This window comes from Danio rerio, chromosome 2 (assembly GCF_052040795.2).
Source record: "Danio rerio strain M-AB ecotype USA chromosome 2, GRCz13ab, whole genome shotgun sequence".
Taxonomy (NCBI): domain Eukaryota; kingdom Metazoa; phylum Chordata; class Actinopteri; order Cypriniformes; family Danionidae; genus Danio; species Danio rerio.
The window spans coordinates 17,991,149-18,014,372 of NC_141022.1; the positions used below are offsets into that span (position 1 = coordinate 17,991,149).

Genomic DNA, 23,224 nt, shown 5'->3' on the forward strand with positions numbered 1-23,224 from the left:
TGTGTAAAACAAGCAAACTTCTAGTGAGATCGAATGCTACACTATTGATGCTCTCATTGCTGTATGAAGATCAAAACAGTATATACATTTAACCCTTTGTATTCCCTTTGTGATTAGTGACTTTATTTTGAATAAAACATGTGAAAAGATAACCACTTCTGTCTTCTGTGTCTACCAGCGTGACAAATAAGCAATGTGTATTTTGGTATCGATAACATGCTCTTTAAAAACATGTGTATATAATAATAACCACGCTGGACACTGGTTTAAGTCCCAGCTGGACCAGTTGGTATTTCTGTGTGGAGTTCTCCCCGTGTTTGCATGGGTTTTCTCTGGGTGTTCTGCTTACACTCACCGTCCAAATACATGCAATGTAAGTGAATTGGGTAAACAAAATGGCCTTATGAGTGTGAATGTGAGTATGGGTATTTCCCAGTACTGGGTCGTGGCTGGAGGGGCATCCGCTGTGTAAAACTTATGCTGAAATAATTGGCGGTTCATTCCGCTGTTATAACCCCTGATATATAAGCTAAGCCAAAGGAAAATGAATGAATAACCATGCCAGTGAATTTTAGACCAGAATTTCTTTGGTCAAGGGCGCAAACCATTTCAGTAGCCTCACAATATCAATGCCCCAACATAAACCTTGACGTCTTTCCAGACCAGCATGCCCTTGAGCACAAAATTGGGTGTAAATACATCTGCTATTAAAAACAACATTGCACAGGACATGAAAATAATACCTGCGCCAGGCTAAAACTAGCAAAAAACACTTGCGACACAAGTGTATGATATTGGGCCCTTCATTTACAATACACAAAAAGTGCACACAAACAGATGGCTTTCACATGGTAGTTTGCCTAAGTTCTCTTTTGCATCAGCTGTCAAATACACATAAGGTTATGTTAAAAACACAACTCAGGTTTTCCTGATGTTAGCTACAGTATGTTTGTAGATGTTAACAGGGAGGAAATTGCATGTATCATGACATTTGATCTGTAAAACATCTCTTGAAAATACTATAAAGAGAGCACTACAAATGCAAGCCAACCAGGCAAATAGTTTTTGATGTGTACGTTCCCAGAAATAAAATACAATTTGGAGTGGGCTTTATGACTTTGTGGATATTGTTTATGCTCAAAAAGCAACATTTGAGTAAGCATAAAGTGTAAAAAGTCTAATAAAAGCATATATTTTTACCGATTTTTATACAAGTTGATAGTATCTTCAGCAACAGCACACCCCAAAGTCTTTTAAATGGTTAATCTTGTAAAGACAATGACATATGAGTTCACTTTAACAGTCTGTTGTGTCTTATTGCGGAAGCTGCAGGAGTCACCTTGGTGTTCGCAGGAGGTGCTCACCCCCTGAGCACACATCAGTTTAGCTATGTATCAAAGCTCAAAGCAGCTTGCAGACAGATATCTCAGAGACTGCCTTCACACCGCAAGCCAACATGTGTCAACAGCTAGGAAGAGAGAGAGAAAAAAATCAATAACCCTACCCCAATGAGCACTTATCTTTCTCATTACTCTCTCTGTTTACAAATGGACAGATTTTCAACACGAAGATTGACAAATGGATGAAGAATGAACTATTTAGAATGATGTACAGCCAGCTGTTATCACAAAATATATACAGCATATGCATTCATTCATTCATTCATTCATTCATTCATAGATTCATTCATTTTCCTTCTTCGGCTTAGTCTCTGATTTATAAGGGATTACCACAGTGGAATGAACTGCCAACTATTCCAGCCTATGTTTTATTCAGCAGATGCTCTTCCAGCTGCAACCTAGTAATGAGAAACACCCATACTTCGGACTGTGAAGGAAACAAACACACGAACATGGGGAGAACATGCAAACTCCACACAGCCGGGGCTTGACCCAGCAACTTTCTTGCTGTGAGGTGACAGTGCTAACCTCTGAGCCACCATGCTGCCATATACAGTATATTTTGTATTAAAAAATGTCTATTTGTATCCAATTGGGTTAACTGCCCATTTTAAACTGTCTACTGACCAGTTATGTTATGTCCCTTTATGTATTAATTCTGCTCTTTTTTTATTTTTGGGAAGTGTTCTGTGTCTCTCTGCAGGAAGTAGCTGCTTGCTCCTTTGTTTGGTCCTGCCCCTGCTCCAATTGATGCCACACCCTGCCTTGTCAGCTGACTCCTGGCTGCCTATAAATTCTTCCTCTGTCACTTCCTGTTTAGCTGTTTGAGCTCACTTGTGATTGATAGTGGTGTGTTTATGGTTACAGAAAGAAAGATAGTGTTTGTTTGTTAGATTTGTTGAATTGGAGTTTGTCTAAGTGTTTGAGAAAGATCTGTGAAAGTAATAAGTGCTTTAGTTCTTGCTTTGTTGATGTTAAAAAAAATGTGACCTCTGCCTGTTAAATGACTACTCTGCTGTTTTGCTTCTTTTTGGATTTGTTTGCTGATTGTAAATATTTGTACATAGTAAGTAGGGAGCTTGACGCCATTTTCTTTTGTACCTTCTTTAATTGATTGTTTTGTGGACAAGGGAGTTAGGTAAGAAAATGTATTCTATTTTCTTTCTTTTTGCTAAAAATATGGAATTAGAGGGGATGTAAATTTAGATTAATTCGTTTATTGTTTTGGGCTGGTCAGCTCCTGAAGTAAAAAAAAAAAAAAAAAAAAAGAGATTCATTTTGTATGAAAAAAAAAAAAATCATTGTGAAAATAAAATATATATATACTTTATATATTTTCTTAAGCAGCATTGTGTGTGTAGTCTTCCCTTACGTGTTACGTCCTTGCCACTAGACGGGGCGTAACAAATTATAAGAGATAATGTCAAAATATTGCTAAATAACTGGTATGACATTAAAGGACTTCTTCGCTAATTTATTTCCATTATTTTGTTTTATAATCCTGGTTGGCTTTGCTCACTTTTTGAAGTAAACATGTTGTTCTAAACATGCAATTTTCTTAACAAGCCTTTAATTTAATTCATCTTTATTTCTATAGTGCTGAAAGACTTTTTTTTTTTTTTTCAAAATTTACTTTCTGATGTCATGAGTTGTGTTTGTACTTTTTTTTAAGTGAGTTTGATGTGTGACTTGCAGGCAACAAATAATTAATTTGTTTGTTAAGCACAAAGATTTGTTTGAAACTATTTCTAAGTTTAGTTCTAATTTTCAGCAAATGAATAAATGGACCTTAACAACGAAGTGTGGTCAAAAAACCACACATCCTAATACACATGCTGTGCCCCATATAGTCTGAAACCTGACAGGTATACAATCTAAGCTTGTTTTTAATAAAACAAATATAAATATGCACATAATAAGTAACACTGCTAATAATAATAACATTATACAAAAGCAAATTGTAACAAATAAACTGAAAAAGCCTCCCGAGATGAAGAAGGCATAACAGTGGTTTTTATTTTTATGTATTCTAGAAAATAATAATTTTTGAAACATTTTAATCCTTTAATTCTTTTTCATATGTAAAGATATTTGTGTATTGCTGTACATCCTGTGTTTATTAAGCAATGTGTAAGCGAGGCGCACAACTAACGCGCTCTGCGTTGGACTATAGACCTGCTTTGATCTGGTCTATTGAACAGTCTATTTTAGTTCCTCAAAATATCAATGCGCCTCAACACGCCTCCTTTTTTGGACCAGAACGCCTATGGGCACACATATGAGCGCAAATGCACTTGCTATTTAAACAGCCTTGCGCAAAATGTCAAAATGACTCTAGAGCCTTGCTGAAACTAGCAAACAACAATTGCGCCTCATTGTGCCGGCTGTATGATAGGGCCCTAGGAGTCTTTGTGTTCATATAAGTTGCATTTATTTATTTATTTTATATAGATCAGATCTGCAGTTATAATCAAATCATGTTCATAGAAAGGTTAGTAATGAAGTATGTGTATTTGTGTATAAAGCATCTGATTCTCATTTGATATGTGAATGACCCGTACAGTTTTACTGTGACTTTCCTCGAGCAAGAATGATGTTGTCTGAAACTTTCTGTCGTACACCACAACCCATCAAAAGTGTACCCTTTTGGCAGTGGAAATGCAAGCCTAATTAAGGTGACCCATACCGACCCGTACCGTATTGTGTCTCTCAGTGGAAACGGGCCATTAAAGTTACCCTAAAATGAAAATGTGTCCAGCTTTCTTCAGAATATCTTCTTTTGAGTCAACTCATAAAAAATACTGTAAATGGTCAATAATTGAAAACAACATTTTCATTTTTAGGTGAAGTATCCCTTTAATACTGCACATTACCATAATTAATTTCCCCCAATGAGCATCCTCATAAGCTCAAAGTAAAAATCTATATACTTAAATGCTAATTCTACATATATAGCTACTTTTATGTCAAAATCCTTTAAATAATCTCTTTAGGTAGTTTTTCCTAGTGTTTTGTGCATGTGTTTCTTTTCAAGAAGAAAGCGACTTTCATCCCGACCATTAGAGAAGATAAAAGTCTGATGGTCTTTCAAAGCTCGCTTAATAAATAGTCAGCACTTTGACACCTGTTTGAGAAGACCCACGGTGAGGTTGCACATGTGCGAACGCAGGACATTTGCTTTCCTCAACAGGTCTTCACTAATGGCCTGGTTGCCTTTGATTGAGCTTCATGTTGTATTGCCCTAGGAAAAAAGTACAAAAAAATTACTGAATTAAAGGAGGCGGTGTGTGATGGAAAGAGAAAGAGAGCAGAAGCAGAGAGATAGAGGCTGCCGCATGCTGAGACACTGAGCCAGCGGGTTGCAGTGTACATTGCCTGAATCACGCTAACGCATTAAATCTGGGCACGTTTGTGTCTGGCTTCTGGCCACAGCTGCTGCCTGCTAGAGCTCTGAATGAAAGGTGTTCCCAACAGGAGTGGGACACCAGACACACACTACACACACACAAGCACAGCGCATTTACGGACAGACGTTATTCATGAGCTGGAGCGCCTCGCCAGTCATTATTCAGACAGAAGCTGTCTCAATAAAGGCAAATAAGCTGTGCTGATTTATTTTGGACACTTAGGCACATCAAACATGGAGGCGGCAGAGAAGCCAAAGATAATGGACTTTCTGCTTGTGGAACATTTGGCTATAAATCCACTTTCGTTTTCATATTACAGGCTCTGCTCTAAAGCTTTGTATGTGTTGTATTTAGTCTGACCCACATGCTATTATTTATTGTATCTACACCGCAAAAAAAAAAAAAAAAAAAAAAAAAAAAAAAATTAAAAATGCTTTTCTTGCTTAAAGGTTTGGTTTTGTTTATTCTTTCACTTACTTTCGGCTTAGCCCCTGATTTTGTCAGGGGTCACCACAGTGGAATGAACTGCCTACTTCTCTGGCTTATGTTTTTACTCAGCTAATGCCTTCCCGCTGCAAACCAGAACTGGGAAACACCCATTCACTCTTGCATCACACACTCATACATTACGGTCAATTTAGTTGATCCAATTCACTTATAGAGCAGGTCTTGTGGGGGTGCAGTTTAGTTTTTTTACACAAGCTTTTTCTACACAAGTAAAAAATAAAATAAAAAAAACATTTTGTTTTTAGATATGATAAGTCAAAATTACTTTTTTTTCAGAAAACAAACAGAATAATCTGTCTGGAGCAAGTTTGTGTTGAAAGTTTATTATCACTTACCCTGATGGAAGACAATTTAGCTTATCACTCGATTGAATAGGTGTTATCAGTGGTTATCAGCTGATAGAAATGGGCAAGTAGGGGCCTTCTGTGCCAACTGATGGGATCTTAAGGCTGTTATAATCCATCCACATGGTTAATCAGCTATAGATCATGGCTGCGAGTGGGTGCTAATGAATATTATTTACAATAAATTTCCCATTAACTGTTTTTTTGTTAACGTCTTACCCTCCCCTACCCTAAACACAACCGTCACAGTCATATAAAAACAGATCTGAATCTGGAGTCTTCTTTACACTGTAAAACCCAACAGTAAACTTTATCAAATGAAATGAGTGTCATTAACTCAAAATTGACTGAAAGTTAATTCTACTAATTTGAAAAGAGTTTTGAACTCAGTGTTGAAGGTAATGAATTAATTAAACACCTCATTACTTTAACTTAAATGGAGTAAGTTCACAGTACTCATATGGATTCATTTTTTATTCAAATGTTTTATAGCAATCTGTTTGAGTTGCCTTAGGGTTTTACAGTACTCAGTTGGTTTGAGTCCTCTTTATTTTATTGCTTTTACTGAGCTCAAATTGATTAGTTTACTCAAATGGATTTAGTTCACAGAACTCATTAGGATTAGTTTTTGAACGTAACCCTCTACTGCACACATTATGATAAATCTATATATATATATAAAAAAAATATAAAAAAAACATTTGACTGTTGTTTTGATTGTTTTTCTTTTCTTAAAATGGCTTAACTTGATGAGCTGTAAAAAAATTGGGAAAGTTTATTTTTTATGGGTACTCTCTGATATGTTGCCATATGGCAACAATGTCCAACAGTGGATCCAACTTAGACATTTCAAATTTAGAACTTTCCTTATAATTAATACTTTTGTTGTTTGTTTTGATTTAATTGGTGTTGCAGCATTATAAGCTTTTACACAGAACTTATAAAGGACATCTTATACATACTTTCCAACAACTCATATTCAATCCGCTTTCATTTATCCCTTTCTTTTTGCTAAATATTATTGAAAACAAACATAATATTGTATTATCATTTATACAACATACAGGAAATATAAATATTTTCTCCATTTGTTCTCCAACAAATAAATATCAAGTCTAATATATATGTTTATACATAATATATACCAGAGGTGTGGACTCGAGTCATGTGACTTGGACTCGAGTCAGACTCGAGTCATGAATTTGATGACTTCAGACTCGACTTGACAAAATATGAAAAGACTTGCAACTCGACTTGGACTTGAACATAAATGACTCGGACTTTCACTTGGACTTGCGCCTATTGACTTGTAAAGACTTGCTACTTTCTATAAAAAGCCCAAAGATAAAAAGTATGTTGACACAGAGCGCTCTATCTCTGTGTGTGTGCGTGTGTGACAGAGAGCATGCACGCATACTTTCGACCACTAGCGCTTTGTGGCGCACTTCCGTGTTTTTGCACCAGCGGGAAATTTGAAGATGCCATTTTCATTCTGACTCGGAAAGTGAAATAAACACATCCGCGATCTGCTCCTTTTGTTTTATTCAGCGGATTTACAACATCTGTCAAAGGTAAGAGACTTTACTACTCGCAATGTGTTACTTTTGTGCAAAAGCATTGTTTTACTGTTGTGCATAAGTCAATGAACTTCAGTTTTTTTTAACCAAATTTACCCTCTCGTGATTTATTTCACATAATTATGAATGATCATGGCTGTAATTTATGTTTTTGCACTTGGTTTGTGTCAATGCGCATATTATGTTTTATTTTTGTGTTTTGCCCATCCTCTGACAGTATTTTCTAACTATTTAATTAGTAGTAATAATAATTACATGCCATAATAACTAGATATATATAATTTATTTTTAAAGCTCTTAAAACTGTGAAAAAAGTATTTTGTTATTTTTTGGTAACATTTTGCAATAAGGTTTTTTTAGTTAATGTACTAACATGAACTAATAATGAACTATACTTTTAAACCTTTATTAATTATAGTTTAACATTTACTATTGCATTATTACAATTTAAAGGTATGCTTGTTAACATTAATGTTAATGCACTGTGATTTAACAAAGGTTAACCAATAATTTTATTTCCATTAATTAATGAATACTGTAATGATTTGTAACTGTACTTCACTGCATTGTTTGTTCACATTAGTACATATAAACTTAATTAATTAATACAACCTTATTGTAAAGTGTTACCTTTTTCATATTTTGGATTGATACTATTAATTTTATTTAGTATTTAAAACCTTAAAAGTATTTGTATTATTGTTGATGTTATGCCTCTTAGCAATATTTTAGTCCTCTATATGGTTTTTAATTAATTTTTTATTGTGAGATTGTAATGTAATGCATCTATATTGTTGAATTTCTGTTTGTTTGTTTTTCTGTATTTCCCCCTCTATATTTAAGGCTTATCTACTATTTTTAAGGTACTTAAAACCACCATCTAATAAAAAATACAATTGACAATCACATTTCGTTTCATGAGTGTCTTTGTTCCTGTTTTGTAGGACTCTTATTTTAACAGATTTCATTTGGAAACACTTGACTGATCATTCAATTAAAGTTTTACCTTTATTATTCCATCACTCAATGAGATCATTTAATTGTGAGTTGAATTACTCCATTTGTAATTGTTTTTAAATAAACTAAAAACGAAGACTTGTTTTATTCAGTTTGTTGAATTTGAACTCTACTTTACATATTAAAAGATATTTAAAACCACTATGAATGTATTTAAACTAATATTTAAATTTATATAACTGTTTCACTGTGGGTATTTCTATTTTAATTTATTTAGCACATTTATTGCCTATTCAAACATGAAAACAAGTTTTAGATAATTTGTGGCTCTAATAAGTTGTTAAACATTACAAAATCCCTGCAGAAAAATCCAGCTTAAACCAGCCTAGGCTGGTAAGCTGGCTTTAGCTGGTCGACCAGGCTGGTTTTAGAGGGGTTTTGGTAATTTCTAGGCTGGTTTCCAGCCATTTCCAGCCTGGTCTTAGCTGGTCAGGCTGGAAACTGACCAGCAAAATCCAGCTAAAACCAGCTTGACCAGCCTGGTTTAAGCTGGACATAGCTGGTTTTGGCTGGGCTCCCAGCCTGGCTAGGCTGGTCAAGCTGGTTTTAGCTGGTCATCTCCCAGCCTGACCAGCTAAGACTAGGCTGAAAATGGCTGGAAACCAGCCTGGAAATGGCCAAAACCCCTCTAAAACCAGCCTGGTCGACCATCTAAAACCAGCCTAGGCTGGTTCAAGCTGTTTTTTTCAGTAGGGATTTTTGACAAAATGGTCTAAAATGATAGTTTACAAGTGCCTAAGTGGGATTTGAACCCCGTCCTTTATGAAAAGAAAGAAAAATCTGATTGGCTCTGACATTACTTTCACCAGTGGGCAGGTACTTCAATCTGATTGGCTGGTCTCTCGTGCATGTATTCAGTCTCACTGCGTTTGCTTGACTTTTGTCCACACTGGCGCCTCAAACCTTTCCTGCTTTTGCTCTCCAGAGATCCTCCTGGTAAATTGATTATTCCAGAATGTTGATATGGTTTATATATTGCTACACTATTTAGTAACAATACATGAAAAACTATGAGGTTAAGGTAAATTCCATAATAAATACTAGTGTTTTTGAGAGTTAGGTATACTGCTTATGTTTTAGGCTAGTATTATTTACAAGTTGTTAATGAATGCTTCAGCATACTGTAGTATTAAGAATAGTGAACTGATAAAATAAAATACAGAGTGTAGTTTTACTACAGTAAAGTGTGGTGAATTGTAGTATAATATACCCTATATTGTAAAAGACTACAGCACTGGGTCATTTGTTTATATTACACTTGTGTTACCATAGCAACTATAATATGACCCCAACAAATTAATTAAAGTACTTTACTATAGTACTGTTCAAAACCCTGTCCATGCCAATAGATGTGTTCAGGGGCCCTGTGGAACAGCTTCTCAAAATGAAGAGGATGACATGGAAAATGTCCTCCACAATCTCATCAATAATGTGGAAGACAGCAGAGACGTGTTCATTTTATTTTAGTTGCCATGATAAAATGGGATTGATAGTGAGATTTATTTAAAGAGTGAATAGTACAGTAGGCTATAATGCCAAATCAAGTTTTTCCTTATTTTTATCACAGTTAAATTTCTGCTTGCGTTAGTTATATTTTTGTTTAAATGTTTTTTTATTTGATTAGTATGGTACACCTTTCGGATGATTAATAAATGTTTGTAAAACAAAATGCATTCTTTACATCCAACCTCTATTCTCTGTGTCTTTAAGTGTTTGTAACTGGAAATATCTCATCATAAAACATACAGCCAAAATTTTATGGTTTATTAGATAAAAAATTTAATATGTAAGTCTATTTTAGTATTTTGGTTATTGTTAATAAATAGTGCCTCAATATAAATCATATCAAAAAGCACGAAAGGAAGAGGAAACACAAGACTCAAATTCTGTATATAATCTCTGAGAGCACGCAGGAAAATGTGTGTGTGAGCAGTGCATATTTGAGAGCGAGAAAATTTGCGCGTGAGCAGCGTATATTTGAGAGCTCGCAAACAGTTTTGTCCATAGAGGAAATCGGTGCACGAGCATCACACAAGGTAGAGAGCAAAGTTCTTCATTGTTATGTGAAGAAAACAACGTTAATGTTTGTATAAAGTAGCCTACTTCATTGAGAATATGTGCCACAATTTTACATTGCTGCTAGACAGATTTGCATCTTCATCTCTTCAGCACACACGAGATTCAATTGACAAAATACCAAGTTCACTCAATTTTACTTTGCAGCATACAGGAGTTGTTGGTCTACTGCTGCCTCATTGAGGTCGTTTATGTAGTTTTAGTTAATCACAAGTTGATCACAGAAGACATAACATAGCACAACTAAACTTAATGAATTAGACAGCAGTAGACCTGCAATTTCTGTGTGATGTGAGGCAAAATGGACTCTATTGTAGTGGAACTCGTTCTTGTGCAATGTGCTGTGTAGACAAGATGCAGCACTGTTTAGCACTTTTTCAGAAAATTGCATTTGTATTTTTATATATCTGAGCAATGTTCTTTCATAAAAAAAGGTTTGTTTAATAAATACAGATCTTACAACCATACATAATCTGTTTACAGTTCATTTTTCTGTTAAAAAGACTCGAAAAGACTCGAAAATCAAACTATAGGACTTTGGACTTGACTTGAGACTTGTTGCCTTTGACTTGGGACTTGACTCGGGACTTGCCTGTCTTGACTCGGGACTTGACTCGGGACTTGAGGGCAATGAATTGAGACTTACTTGTGACTTGCCAAACAATGACTTGGTCCCACCTCTGATATATACTTTACTACACCTTGTATAAGTCTTATCTGCCTCAGAGCTAACTTAATTAAACTGTCTCCACTGCTCTTATCAAATTTCCAATCTGCAGCATTTTCATTGTCACTAAAATCCATCTCAATCTCACTTTAATCTGCAGGAAGAGCCATTTCTGTCCTTTTCCTCTTATACCTACCACAGGACATGGTGGTGCTCGCTAATACACTGTTCCCTGTATTCATATCGATTCAAAAGAAGTATTGCCATAAAAAAACAGATTTTATCCATAATGCAAATGCCATTAACACATGACTAATCAACATTATACTACTAGTATTCATGTTGCTATTGTTACAACTTAAAAGTTCACGGCTGACCTTGCCAGCTAGCTAACCCATTGCAATATTGCACGATCCACTATTGCACAGTGTTGCTATTTGGGGACTCATCCATTTGATTGATTTAGAAAAAACTAATTAAAAACCTTTTTGAGTTGTGAATATGTCATCATGTTTCAGATATTTTTGTGGATCTGACATAATTTGATCCTTAGTTTTTATTAACGTTTACATTTACATTCAGCAATTACTCAAAATAAATTCCAGTCTGAAAAAATATATATATATATCTAATTTGGTCTTAAAGAAACAGTGGCAGAGAAATCAACATTAATATCATGTTGCCATATGGCAACACCATGCAATAGAGGGTTAAATGATTTGTTGCAATCGGTTTTCTCAAATGGTTTGAGTTACTGTAACTTTTTGTGTTTTACAATATAGTATAGCTAATTAACAACTTGAATTATTTATATTATTTATTAAATTAAAAAATAAATACTGTAAATTTATTAAACCCAACAGTCAACTTTCTCAAATGAAATGAGAATAGTTTATTTACTAAAATTTGATTCTACTATAGTTTGAAAAGAGTTTTGAGCTCAGTGTTGAAGGTAATGAGTTAATTAAATAGAGTACATCATTACTACAACCTAAATGGAGTAAGTTCACAGTACTCATATACAGGGGCGCCTGCAAGATTTCATTCCAAGGTACACACAAATCCAGCACCGCCCACCCCTTTCTGATGGCTGTTATTTTAGTATTCAAACATTAAATAAAAAATGCATCAGGTAAAATAAAAATTTATATTTTTTATAACTTAGCAAAATTCTGCTCTTTTTATCTTTGCATTTTTATTATTTTATTTTTGTTAGTTTGTTAGTTTAAATATTTTATTGTCTTCATAATTAAATCTATAGACAAAATCCTGCTTGACATTTTAGAAAATATTTTGCGTAGCTACCCATTATGTATTAAAGATCACTGAAAAAAAAACAGAAACATTTTACATGCCCCCATAAATGTCCAAATTATGTTTAACCGAATGGTAAAAAAAATTGTAAATTGCTTTTTATTTTTTATAAAACATTTTAGTATTTTATTTTATTTTTTTGTAAAAACTATACCAACATTTAAGAATCCATATTTATTTTATTTATTCATTAATTTGACCTGTTTATTGGTGCATATATAATTTAACTCATACAACAGTACCTTGTAGTGCAACTCAAGCTTTCAAACACAACCCCAATACAGTAATGAAAGATTAGACTTTCTCCGGTGATGGCCAACATCTCAACACGATGTAACCGTCCTTCGGGTGGTATAGCTGGCATTAAATCACAAAACAAGACGTCTGGCTTCTAAAGTGACTAAAGTGCAGTTATTTCCTCGTTGTTCAAAGAGTCTGCAAGTTCGTGTTTCATGGATATAATGTAGTATAGCTATACGATTGTGAACATCAATAATGTTAAGCGTGTCTTTATTCGATGCACAGCAGAAAAAAAAAGTTAGCTGTAAATGTAGCTGTTGATTAAGTTCTCTTACCGAGTCCTCAGTAGAGCAAAAACCGTAACCATACCCAAGTGTTCTCAGGATGATTTGGCACGATAGTGAAAAAGCAGGCAGCTGTGTATACTGTTTAATAATCAATTTAAATTATGTGAAAAATAAATTTAAAAAAAAAGCTGCATTAATTCCCACCCTCCCGTGTATGCACAGTGCGTACATCCATACGGCTGCAGGCGCCACTGCACATATAGATTAGTTTTAACTCAAATGGTTTGTTGCAATCGGTTTCCTCAAACGATTTAAGTTGCCTTAACTTAATGGGTTTTATAGTGCTCAGTTTAAGTTCTCTTCATTTATTGGGTTTTACTGCGCTCAGATTGCTTTGTTTACTCAAATGGATTAAGTTGACAGTACTCATAAGGATTAGTTTTAATCTTAAATGTTTGTTGCAATCGGTTTCCTCAAATGGTTTGAGTTACCTTAACTTTTTGGGTTTCACAGTATAACTTATTAAGCATGTGGATGGATAATACAGGCTTCAGAGTCTACCAATAGGCGCAGAAAGCCCCTAATCAGCTGATAAACACTGATAACTCCCATTCAATTAAATGATAACATTCGAAGCGGGTGCTTGTTTTCAGGAAAAAAAGTCATTTTATTTTGACTTTTTATTCTTAAAAACAAAATATTTACTTGTCTATGAAATGATTTTTTTTTGTTTTGAAAATTGCCAGATATTTTGACTCGAAACACAAAGTAAAGCCTTTTTTTCAGTGCAAGAAAGCAACGAATTATACAAAATATGATATTTATTACAGGGATAGGTAACCCAAATATGAGCATTCTGTTAACATTTACTCTCCCTTTACTTGTCACAAACCTGTTTGAGTTTCTTTTTGTCTACTGACCATAACATGAAAATAAGTTATTTTGAAAAATGTTGTAACCATTGAATTCTATAGACGGGCAGCATGTTGGCTCAGTGGTTAGCACTGTCGCTTCACAGCAAGAAGGTTGCTGGTTCGAACCGTGGTTTGGCCAGTTTGTCTTCTGTGTGGAGTTTGCATGTTCTCCTCATGCTTGAGTGGGTTTTTTTCAGGTTGCTCCGGTTTCCCCCACAGTCCAAAGACATGTGCTACAGGTGAATTTTATAAGCTAAATTGGCCATCCTGTATGAGTGTGTGTGAATGTGTGTATGAGTGTTTCCCAATACTGGATTGCGGCTGTAAGGGCATCTGCTGCGTAAAACATATGTTGAATAAATTGGCGGTTCATTCCGCTGTGGCAACCCGTGATAAATAAAGAGACTAAGCCAAAGAAAAATTAATGACTTCTGTAGAGCTTTATCTGTTTACTATGGCAGCCAATGGTTAACATTTTCTAACATTTTTTTCAAACTATCTTTTTTTTGTGTTCATCAGAAAAAGGAAACTCAGGCATGAGGATATGTAAATATTTATTTTGGGTTAACTATCCCTTTAATATGTAGCATGGATGCCAACATTATTTAAGCCTCTGCCAGAAGTTTGTGTCCTGTGAAATGAGCCAACTGTAAAATATATTAGCCGTGACTAAATAGAAAATGTAATGACAACTGAACAAGTCCCAGACCTAAATAAGAGCAGTGACTCAGAGAAGACAAATAAACACTTTTTGTCAAGTGTATTCGCTCATCATCTGATCATATCTCCTCCTCCAAGTCTGCATATTGTTTCTAATCTTGGAGATGGAGTGAATTAGATATTCTCTCTCTCTCTCTCTCTTTTTTTTTTTTTTTTTTTTTTGCTTGTCAGTGTATATATATAACATGCTTCAACCTTTTATTTGTTCAAATGCAGCCTGGGTGAACAAAACACGATTACATCTTATATTTTATATACTCTGTAAAAAATCTGTTACTGTAATTAACAGGTTTTGTATTTTGTGTTTCATGTTTTTTCAGTTTATTTAAGGTTATGAATTGTACTTTGAAGCATTGATGTCTCATTTGCTGACTTTTGATGTTAAAAAATCAACTGGCATGAAACAAAGTGACTTTTACTGACATTTTAAGTGTAAAACAATATATAAGGAAAACATTAATAGAAACAAGAATGTAATATAACATGAAAACTAGCAGTTTATTACCAGGATTTTAAAACACCAGAACAGACAATATATAACTTTACTTTAAAAGCAACTTATCAAACTTTTCAACATCAATGAACGCAATTAAAAAGCATAAATTAATATATTAAAATATGGAAATCGATTAATTTGATATTTTTACAGTGTAAGACCATTTTACTGATGTGTGTGTGTGTGTGCCTTGTATACATCATTGTTTGGTGCCCAAATATTGTGCGCTCTATACTGACACTGAGGATGAGAAACTATTGAATAAAGTCACTATTTTTGTTTTATATGCACACAAAAGTATTATTGTAGCTTGATAATATTCTGATTAAACCACTGATATAAGGTTGTGTATGATCTGTTTGAGGATATTTTGGGTATTTTTTTTTTTATGATGAGTCAGGATCATTGCTGTTGATTTAAGATTACAGATCTCAGATTTCACCTAAAATATCTTAATTTGTACTCTGATTAATAAAACGAAGGTCTCAGGGGGTTGTAATGAGATGAGGGATGAGTAAATAATTAATAACAATGTATTTTTTTGTGTAAATTTAAATTACAAAATAATTTGATTCATTTAATACAGTTGAAGTCAAAATTATTAGACCTCCTGTATTTTATTATTATTTTTTTGTCTTTTTAAATATTTCCCAAGGAATTTTTCCTAGTCTTTACTTTATTTATTTTTTATTTTTTTGTTTGCTTTATTTTGCCAAGAATTAAAGCAGTTAAAAAAAAAAGCAAAAAAAAAAATATATATATTTTAAGGTCAATATTATTAGCTATGGTATTATTACTAATAATTCAGGAAGACTAATAATTCTGACTTCAACTGTATTTTTTAATGTGCATTTATGCACATCTTGCCATTTCCATTCTTGATATTTTATGCAATATTCCTAAACTTCACATTATGAATAAGTGGATGGATACATTTTCAGTGAAACTAAATGAATCTAAATTGTGATTTAGACACTGTGGTTCTACTAAGTATGTGAGGCACATCCTCTACTCCTCATATAGATTTTTTCTCACTGGCTGAAGGAGAAAGACTTCTGAAAGTTGAATCTTTGAGGACATTGACAATCACCTTTTATGAGGTGATCAGGTGCTTTTGAAGTTTTGAGGGAATGAATAATGCAATAAAGGTATTTCAAGGCAATCATTCAGGAGAGGCTGTCAGGATGTTTGATGTGACATCTTTCTGTATTAAACCTTAGCATTCAGATGACAGTGAACACCGATGCTCCTTTTAGAGACTTCAAAACAGGTCAAGGAGATGACAGATGCTTCTGACTTAACATGGAACACATTGAAAAAAGGCAATTAGTTGACTTTACTTTAAAAAGTGAGTAAAACCGTTGCTTTAAAAGCAGTTAGAAACTTTACCTTAAAAAGTGAGTAAATATGCTGTCTTTAATTTATTATGTAAATGAACTATGTGCATAATTATATAAAAATGGGTCAAGTCAACTTAACAATGCCAAGTTACAATTTGGAATCTCAATTTGGTCTTCTCACCTTTTTAAAATAAAGTTAACCTGACACTTCTAAAGCAACGAGTTTATTCACTTTTTTACTTAAGCAAAGCTACACTAAAAAAAAAAGGATTATGGCTTTGGTGGGTCCAAAGAATGTAACTATTTAAATTAAACAATTCACTTATGTCTGTCTATTAAAACCAAAAAAGTTTAGTTGGAAATAATCGAAAAAGTATTTTTCAAGTTTAAACAGCTTGCTTAATGATCATTCTATAACGCTTAACTAAAATGAGTGAAAGAGAGTTTTGTTGCTTTTGCAGTACAGCATTTTGGTCAATAGGTGGAGTAATATCTGCACATGCGCACTTTCAAAACAACACCGGCAGGAAGATTGAAACAACAACAATCACTCTTATTATATGGGTAAAAGATGAAGAATACAGTACAAACTGAGAAAGTTCAGTAAGTTTGCCCAATGTGTACACACAGGTGAGATTTTTAACCTGTAAAATGCTTTTTCACCCTTGTAATGCCATGTTGTGTAAAACGTTAACGCTATAGTATTGTTATGATATAGGCCAATTTCACACTTCCGCATTCGTTACTTCCGGTTTTAACCGCCCCTGGGTAAACTTATTTCCGGTAAAAACAATGGCAGCGCAGTCGAGGAGCAAGGCGTTCTGCTGTGTACCAAAGTGCAGCAATTCAAAGCAAAAGCAACCATACATGAGTTTTCATGAGTTTCCCACTAACGACATGCAAAGACAAAAGTGGGTACATGCAATTCGACGAGACGAAGGGCCGAAGTTTGATATTAGAAGGGCAAGTACGTTAGTCTGCAGTCAACACTTCACTGCTGCTGACTTCATCCAGGGTAGTTGTCGCTTAAAACCTGGAGTTATTCCAAGTCGCTTTCAGTGGAACAATTTCCATGTACAGCCACAAAAGCAGTCTGCTTTTGAGAGGTCAAGTGCTCGTCTAGGAGTAGATGTGCGTGCCCCGAAAACTGTGGATCTGCAGAGTAACGACTCTGAAGTTATCGTCAAGGACCATGACTACGCTGCATACCCCCCTCCTGGTAAGTATTTGTATTAAAGTGTAACTTTGTTGTGAGTGGAAGTGATACAAACGACTGAAGGTAAGATCCAAATGCAGGTTTATTCGTTGGTCAGGCAAGCAATGGTCAAAACAGGTATGAACAGGCATATACGGGCAAATCCAGAGTCGAAGTCGGTAAACAGGCAAAAGGTCGAAAGGCTGGCGGCTAAACAGGAAAACTAGGAACTAAGCTAGGTACAGACACGGAGAAACAAGATCGGAAGAAACGCGTAGAAATGTCACCAAACAGTAGACAAGACTCGGCAATGTGAATGAGTGTGTGTGCTGCTTAAATACTGTGTGTAATCAGTCTCTGTAACAGGTTTCAGCTGGTGATGTAATCAGGAAGATGAGTGACCAGGCGTGCGTGATTGGAAGAAGTGCATGTATGGAAATGTAGTCCTGGGGAATGCGGAAGTGAGGTTCATGAAGAAAGAGGAAACCAGCGATCTCCAGAGAATGATCGCTGGTTATCGTAACAAACTTAGATGCAAAATTATACACACTAGGGCTGCATGATTATCTCGATTAGGGTTGAAGTCAATTCATAAAGTACAATTCACCTAAAATGTCATTTCTGTCCTCATGTAATGATGTAATCACAGCCGCGAGGTCACACGTGAGCTGTCGCACTGTTTGTTTACATCAGAAAATGATGCGTTTGCGTGCAGTGAACAGAACCTGTAAATTCAGTGAATAACAGGCAATAGTTTTAAAAATAATGCTCAGTTTGTTGCACAAGGCGACAACTTTGCTCCTTAATCAGGATATGATTGATTTGCATGTGTTTTGTTTCTCACAGTCGAGGCACATTAAATGGTTTAACAGTGCCATAAAGATAAATTAAATTCACTAACCCTATAATTCATCAACTATACAGTTCTTAACTATAAATCAGCACTGATTTGATTTCAGCTTAATGAATGCGCAGTTTTAGAGCTGCTTTATAAATGTATTAAGGTGTTTGCAACTCTAAATTCACTAAATTTGTAAAGGTTCTTTGGAAAAAAACATTGTATAAAGTGCTACAAAATTAAAAGTAACTTGAGTAGTTTAATGTTTTTACTTAGATGTTTTTATTCTTATCATTGATATTATTATTAAACCTTTGTAATTTGTCATTTTGTAGGTGCTTTGGATGAAGCCTTGGAATACATAGCAGAGCTGGAGGCTAGGCTAAATAAAATTTCACTGGAGACACCAACTGTGTTCAGTAGGTTTTGTGTGTCTGATCACACAATTCGCTACTACACCAGGTTTCCCTCACAGGAAGTATTCCAGGTTTTCTGGGAGTCTGTTTGTCCATCTGCCACAAACCTTATGTACTGGACAAAAGCACAAAGAATGGGTCAGGAAGCTTCCCCTACACCAAGTCCTGCACGCAAAATTCAGCTCATAGATGAACTGTTCATGTACTGTTGCCGCGTAGCTGCTGGCCTTAGGGAGAGAGTAATTGCTGACATCTTTGGTGTAAGCATGGCCACAGTAAGCAGGACAGTCATCACATGGGCAAATTATCTTTATTTTGTTTTAGGCTCTGTTCCCATTTGGATGTCAAGGGAACAAATAAGCTCTTCCATGCCTGAGAAGTATAGTTCATTCAGTCCAAATGTCAGAGTAATCCTGGACTGTACAGAAATTTTCTGTGAGAGTCCCACATCTCTGACACTCCACTCAGAGATATTCTCTAACTACAAGAGCACAACAACATTTAAAGGACTCTTGGGAGTGGCTCCATGTGGTGCAGTAACATTCATCTCTCGTCTGTACACTGGCTCAATCTCTGACAAAGAGATTACAAGGAGGTCTGGCATCTTGAGTCTACTTGAACCTGGAGATGAGGTGATGGCTGACAAAGGCTTTACAATTGGGGACATGATCACCAATGTTGGTGCTACACTAATAATTCCACCGTTCAAGCGTGACCGGCAGTTCAGCAAGACAGACTGTCAAAAAACACAAACCATTGCACGGCTCAGAATTCTGGTGGAAAGAGTAATACGACGAGTTAAAGAAAACCACATCTTCGATTCTGCTGTACCACTAAGCTTGTCAGGAACAATTGACCAGATCTGGCATAACTGCTGCTTCATGGTAAATTACCAGGGACCAATGTTTTTGGAGCATTAAATGAGCCAGATTTCTGCATCTTCTGTGGCCTTTACCTTGAAGCCAGATTGTCTGGCTAGTCAGTTAATTTTCAGTTTAGTTTCAGTTTAACTATCCTGAAATGTGTAAAATAGTAGAAATCAAACCCATCGGAGTAATCCATATACAAAGAACGGAAAACATGACAACCACATAAAATTAACTCAGTGTTTGTTTAGATACATTTGAAGGATTCTGTGCTGATTTGTTACATTGTTCTGTTTGTTATTATTAAAATAGTTACAAGTTAATGTAATTTTATGATTTCCTCTTAACTTTTACCAAAAATATTACAATGTATTTCCCCCTCTGTGCTCAGAGGCAGATTTGTTACTTTTATCAAGCAAAAATGAGCAATCTCCTGAAAATAACAAGGACAGTTTGAATAAACTTTTTTTTTAATAATTGCTATTGGTCAAAATAAACATATCATACAGTTGTTCTGTTGTCCAGTTGTTATTTGACACATTTTATTGTTAGTTTCAGATATAATACAGAATTGTAAACCTGAACTGATACAACATGAAATTTTTATAATTATAATAGTAGTTTAAAAATAGACAAAGTTGTAAAACAATATAAAATTAATTACTATACATATATACATAGCGTGGTAGCAATTTTAAAGGGTTAGCTCACAAGTGCAAGTATCAAGGTGAGTAATTAAAATTATACATTTTGTGTGAATTAACCCTTTGCTACAGCAATGCTTAAACCATAGATAGATACTTGTCCATATATACATAATAGTAATACATGTCCAACTTCTCCTTCATTGATGTTATAAAGACATCATCTCGCCAAATCCTCTGGATGGTTATGTCTGACTGTGTGTCAGTCACAAAGTCACACCACTGCAGACCAGTTACGGCAAGCTGGCCTTGAACCTGCCAATAGTATTTGTGTGTTTCTTTGAGTTTGCCTTGGCCCTTTTGCATTTTAATAAATGAAGCCTGGCCTATACTTTCAGCAGATGTAGCTTTTACTTCCACTAGACCAAATGGGAAGATTTCAGATGGATCATATACTCTCCCATCTGGACTGGCACCTAGATGTGGTGCATCTGGGTGAACAACAAAGCCACAAGGTAAAACCGTAACCCTCTTTGTTTCAGAATATTGTTTCAAAATTTCTGGTTCAAGTTCAAGTCCACGTTTCATAGCACTTGTCTGCTTTGTGCCTTTTAGTATACGTGCTGCTAATGACTGGCTAGCAGATTCACCAACCACATAGCAGACTTCTCTAAACCTGCTTGCGGTGACTCTTGGTTGACGCGCATGTGCCCAGGCAGCACAATTTGACTGTAGTCGAGTATTGTGCTCAATCTGACCGGATAAGATGTGTGACACTTGTATTGACTGCAAATGAAAAGATTGGTGGTGAGTGGGAACAAAATTTAGGTTTGTACTAAACTGACTGCCACACACTGGCAGGTTGGGGAAATCAACTGTAGGTTGATCAGCAGCTGTGAGAGGATAGTGGTACGAAAGAGGACTGCCCCGGGGTAATGGACCAAACTGCGAGCTGACCAACTCCATTTCTGACATGCCTCCAAGTACATGAGCCAACAAAGGTTTTGGGTCAATCTGGTTTAGTTTTGCTCCAGAAGCCAGGATGTGTGGATCTGGAAGTGGACCTAAAGAAATAAATGCTTGTTAGTGTTAACTTATAACATATGAAACAACAAATTACTAAATGGAGTCTGTCAGTGTGTATGTAACTTTATGATGAAATACATCTGTCAGCCTCTCTCTGTTCTTTTTGTAAATAATGTATGTGAATCTATATTTAGATGTGTGTCTGTACATTTCTATGTGTGGGTATGTCTTCTGTATGCATATATAGGATGTTTATATATTGATATACATGTATGCGTTTCTGTTTGTCAAGAGTATGGATACATTTTGCATACACACAGTTTATTATTACCTGTGTGAGCTTTGTACAGCGTAGACTTTACTCCTGTCTTCCCCAAAGAACATGGTTTCTGAACTACAAGTTGACTCACTGCCTCTGGACTGACACCCTTAATATAAACAAAAAATGTGTCAACCAGGAATATTTGCAAATGCTGAAAAACGGGAAAACATTACACTTACCTGTGTCCTTGGACGATGCCATCTTTGTTGTTCACTTGTGCAAGCCACTGTTGGTGGGACAGATTTTAGATGAAGCTGCACATAGTGGGCTGTTTGATACAACAGAGCTGTTAGATGGTTACATAACCCTTTGCCAGCTGCACAACTACATGCATAAGCAGTGACACTAGGCTCTCCATGAGACTCCAAAAACATCTGTAAAAAAGAACACAAAAGTTATTTAAAACTACAAGTCATTAACAATATTCAACACTGAAAAAATGCTGTTGTATTAACACCGGAACTACCAGAATTGTCTAACTACTTGAAATGCCATACCAGTCATTCAGACCCGTTCTCATATTTAATAATATTTCATATTTCATATAAGCCTGAGATTTATAGATATGTGTGTTTTTAATTTAAACTAAATTATTCAATTGCAAATATAGCAGTCAAAATGACCGTCTCGGTAGTTCTAGTGTCAACATGGTAAAATTCATTAGCCTGCAACCGCAAAAGCTATGTATGTTACACCAGAACACTTAAAAACTGCAACAGCAGTTATATTAAAAATAATAGAACTTGCTATCAGAACAATGATAGCTAATCTGCAATCATAAGCCAACCGGCAGATTACATATAACCTCCAGTGTGTGGGGTTCCTCGTTTTTCCTCATTGAACGGTAGCATCTAGCTCTGACTACCACCTTGCTGTCGACTACATTTGACACTAAGCATGCATAAACAATGAAAAAAGTCAACATATCTGTAATCAACATATATCATATAACTTATTTAGAAACGACTGTAACTTTATTGCCGCTAACGTTAGCAATATGCTAGCGATTGTAGCTAATTTAAAACTTACCTTGATACCCATGAATAAATTCTTCAACAAAGAATTTATATCCCTTCTTCAGTCTTGACCCCGTGGTTAAAGAATTTTCTGCAACAATTCGGTTGATGTCCTCGAACTTAATTTGCGGCAGAGTGGAGAGAGATGTTGTAAAAAATCGTTCCATGTTTTCTCAGCATAGAAATCGTTTGTTGTCACTGTAGCGGAAGTAAAATTACCCAGCGGCGACGAGCTTCCGGTTCTTGTGAAATTGGCCTATTGCCATGTTACTTGTGTCTTTTTCACATTATAGTTAGAATTTTTTTATTTTTTATTTTTTTGCATTCCCGACGTGTGAAATCTTATACTTGGTAAACTTTGATATGTATTAAATCCAGCAAATAAAGTTGCAAATGTTGGTAGTAAGGAATAGTTTCTCCATTTTAAAGATTGTCCAGTGCTTGTCAAGCAGTTTTATCTTAACTTTTAACTTACATAATTAATATTAAAGGGTGGTGTTGGCACATTGTTATTTATTATCTAATGTTATTATTCAAGCCTGATAATTCTAAAAACACTTGACCATAAGCATGTGTGACACTAAAATAAGATGAC

General features: G+C 35.2%; 3 protein-coding genes across 3 annotated transcripts in view; 1 reads left to right on the forward strand and 2 right to left on the reverse strand.

Moving 5' to 3' along the window:
• The window catches only part of LOC147846305 (uncharacterized), a 350,900-nt gene that overhangs the window by 163,407 nt on the left and 164,269 nt on the right, over positions 1-23,224 (reverse strand). The window lies entirely within an intron of this gene.
• LOC147846306 (uncharacterized) lies at positions 17,077-20,132 on the forward strand. Its single transcript, XM_087240583.1, has 2 exons — positions 17,077-17,525; positions 18,675-20,132. The coding sequence occupies exons 1-2, from the start codon at positions 17,099-17,101 to the stop codon at positions 19,673-19,675; spliced, it is 1,428 nt and encodes a 475-aa protein (XP_087096709.1). The 5' UTR covers positions 17,077-17,098; the 3' UTR covers positions 19,676-20,132.
• Positions 20,069-22,826, reverse strand: LOC147846307 (uncharacterized). Its single transcript, XM_087240599.1, has 4 exons — positions 22,643-22,826; positions 21,793-21,987; positions 21,623-21,719; positions 20,069-21,329 (listed from the first exon to the last, which is right to left on the reverse strand). The coding sequence occupies exons 1-4, from the start codon at positions 22,652-22,654 to the stop codon at positions 20,404-20,406; spliced, it is 1,230 nt and encodes a 409-aa protein (XP_087096725.1). The 5' UTR covers positions 22,655-22,826; the 3' UTR covers positions 20,069-20,403.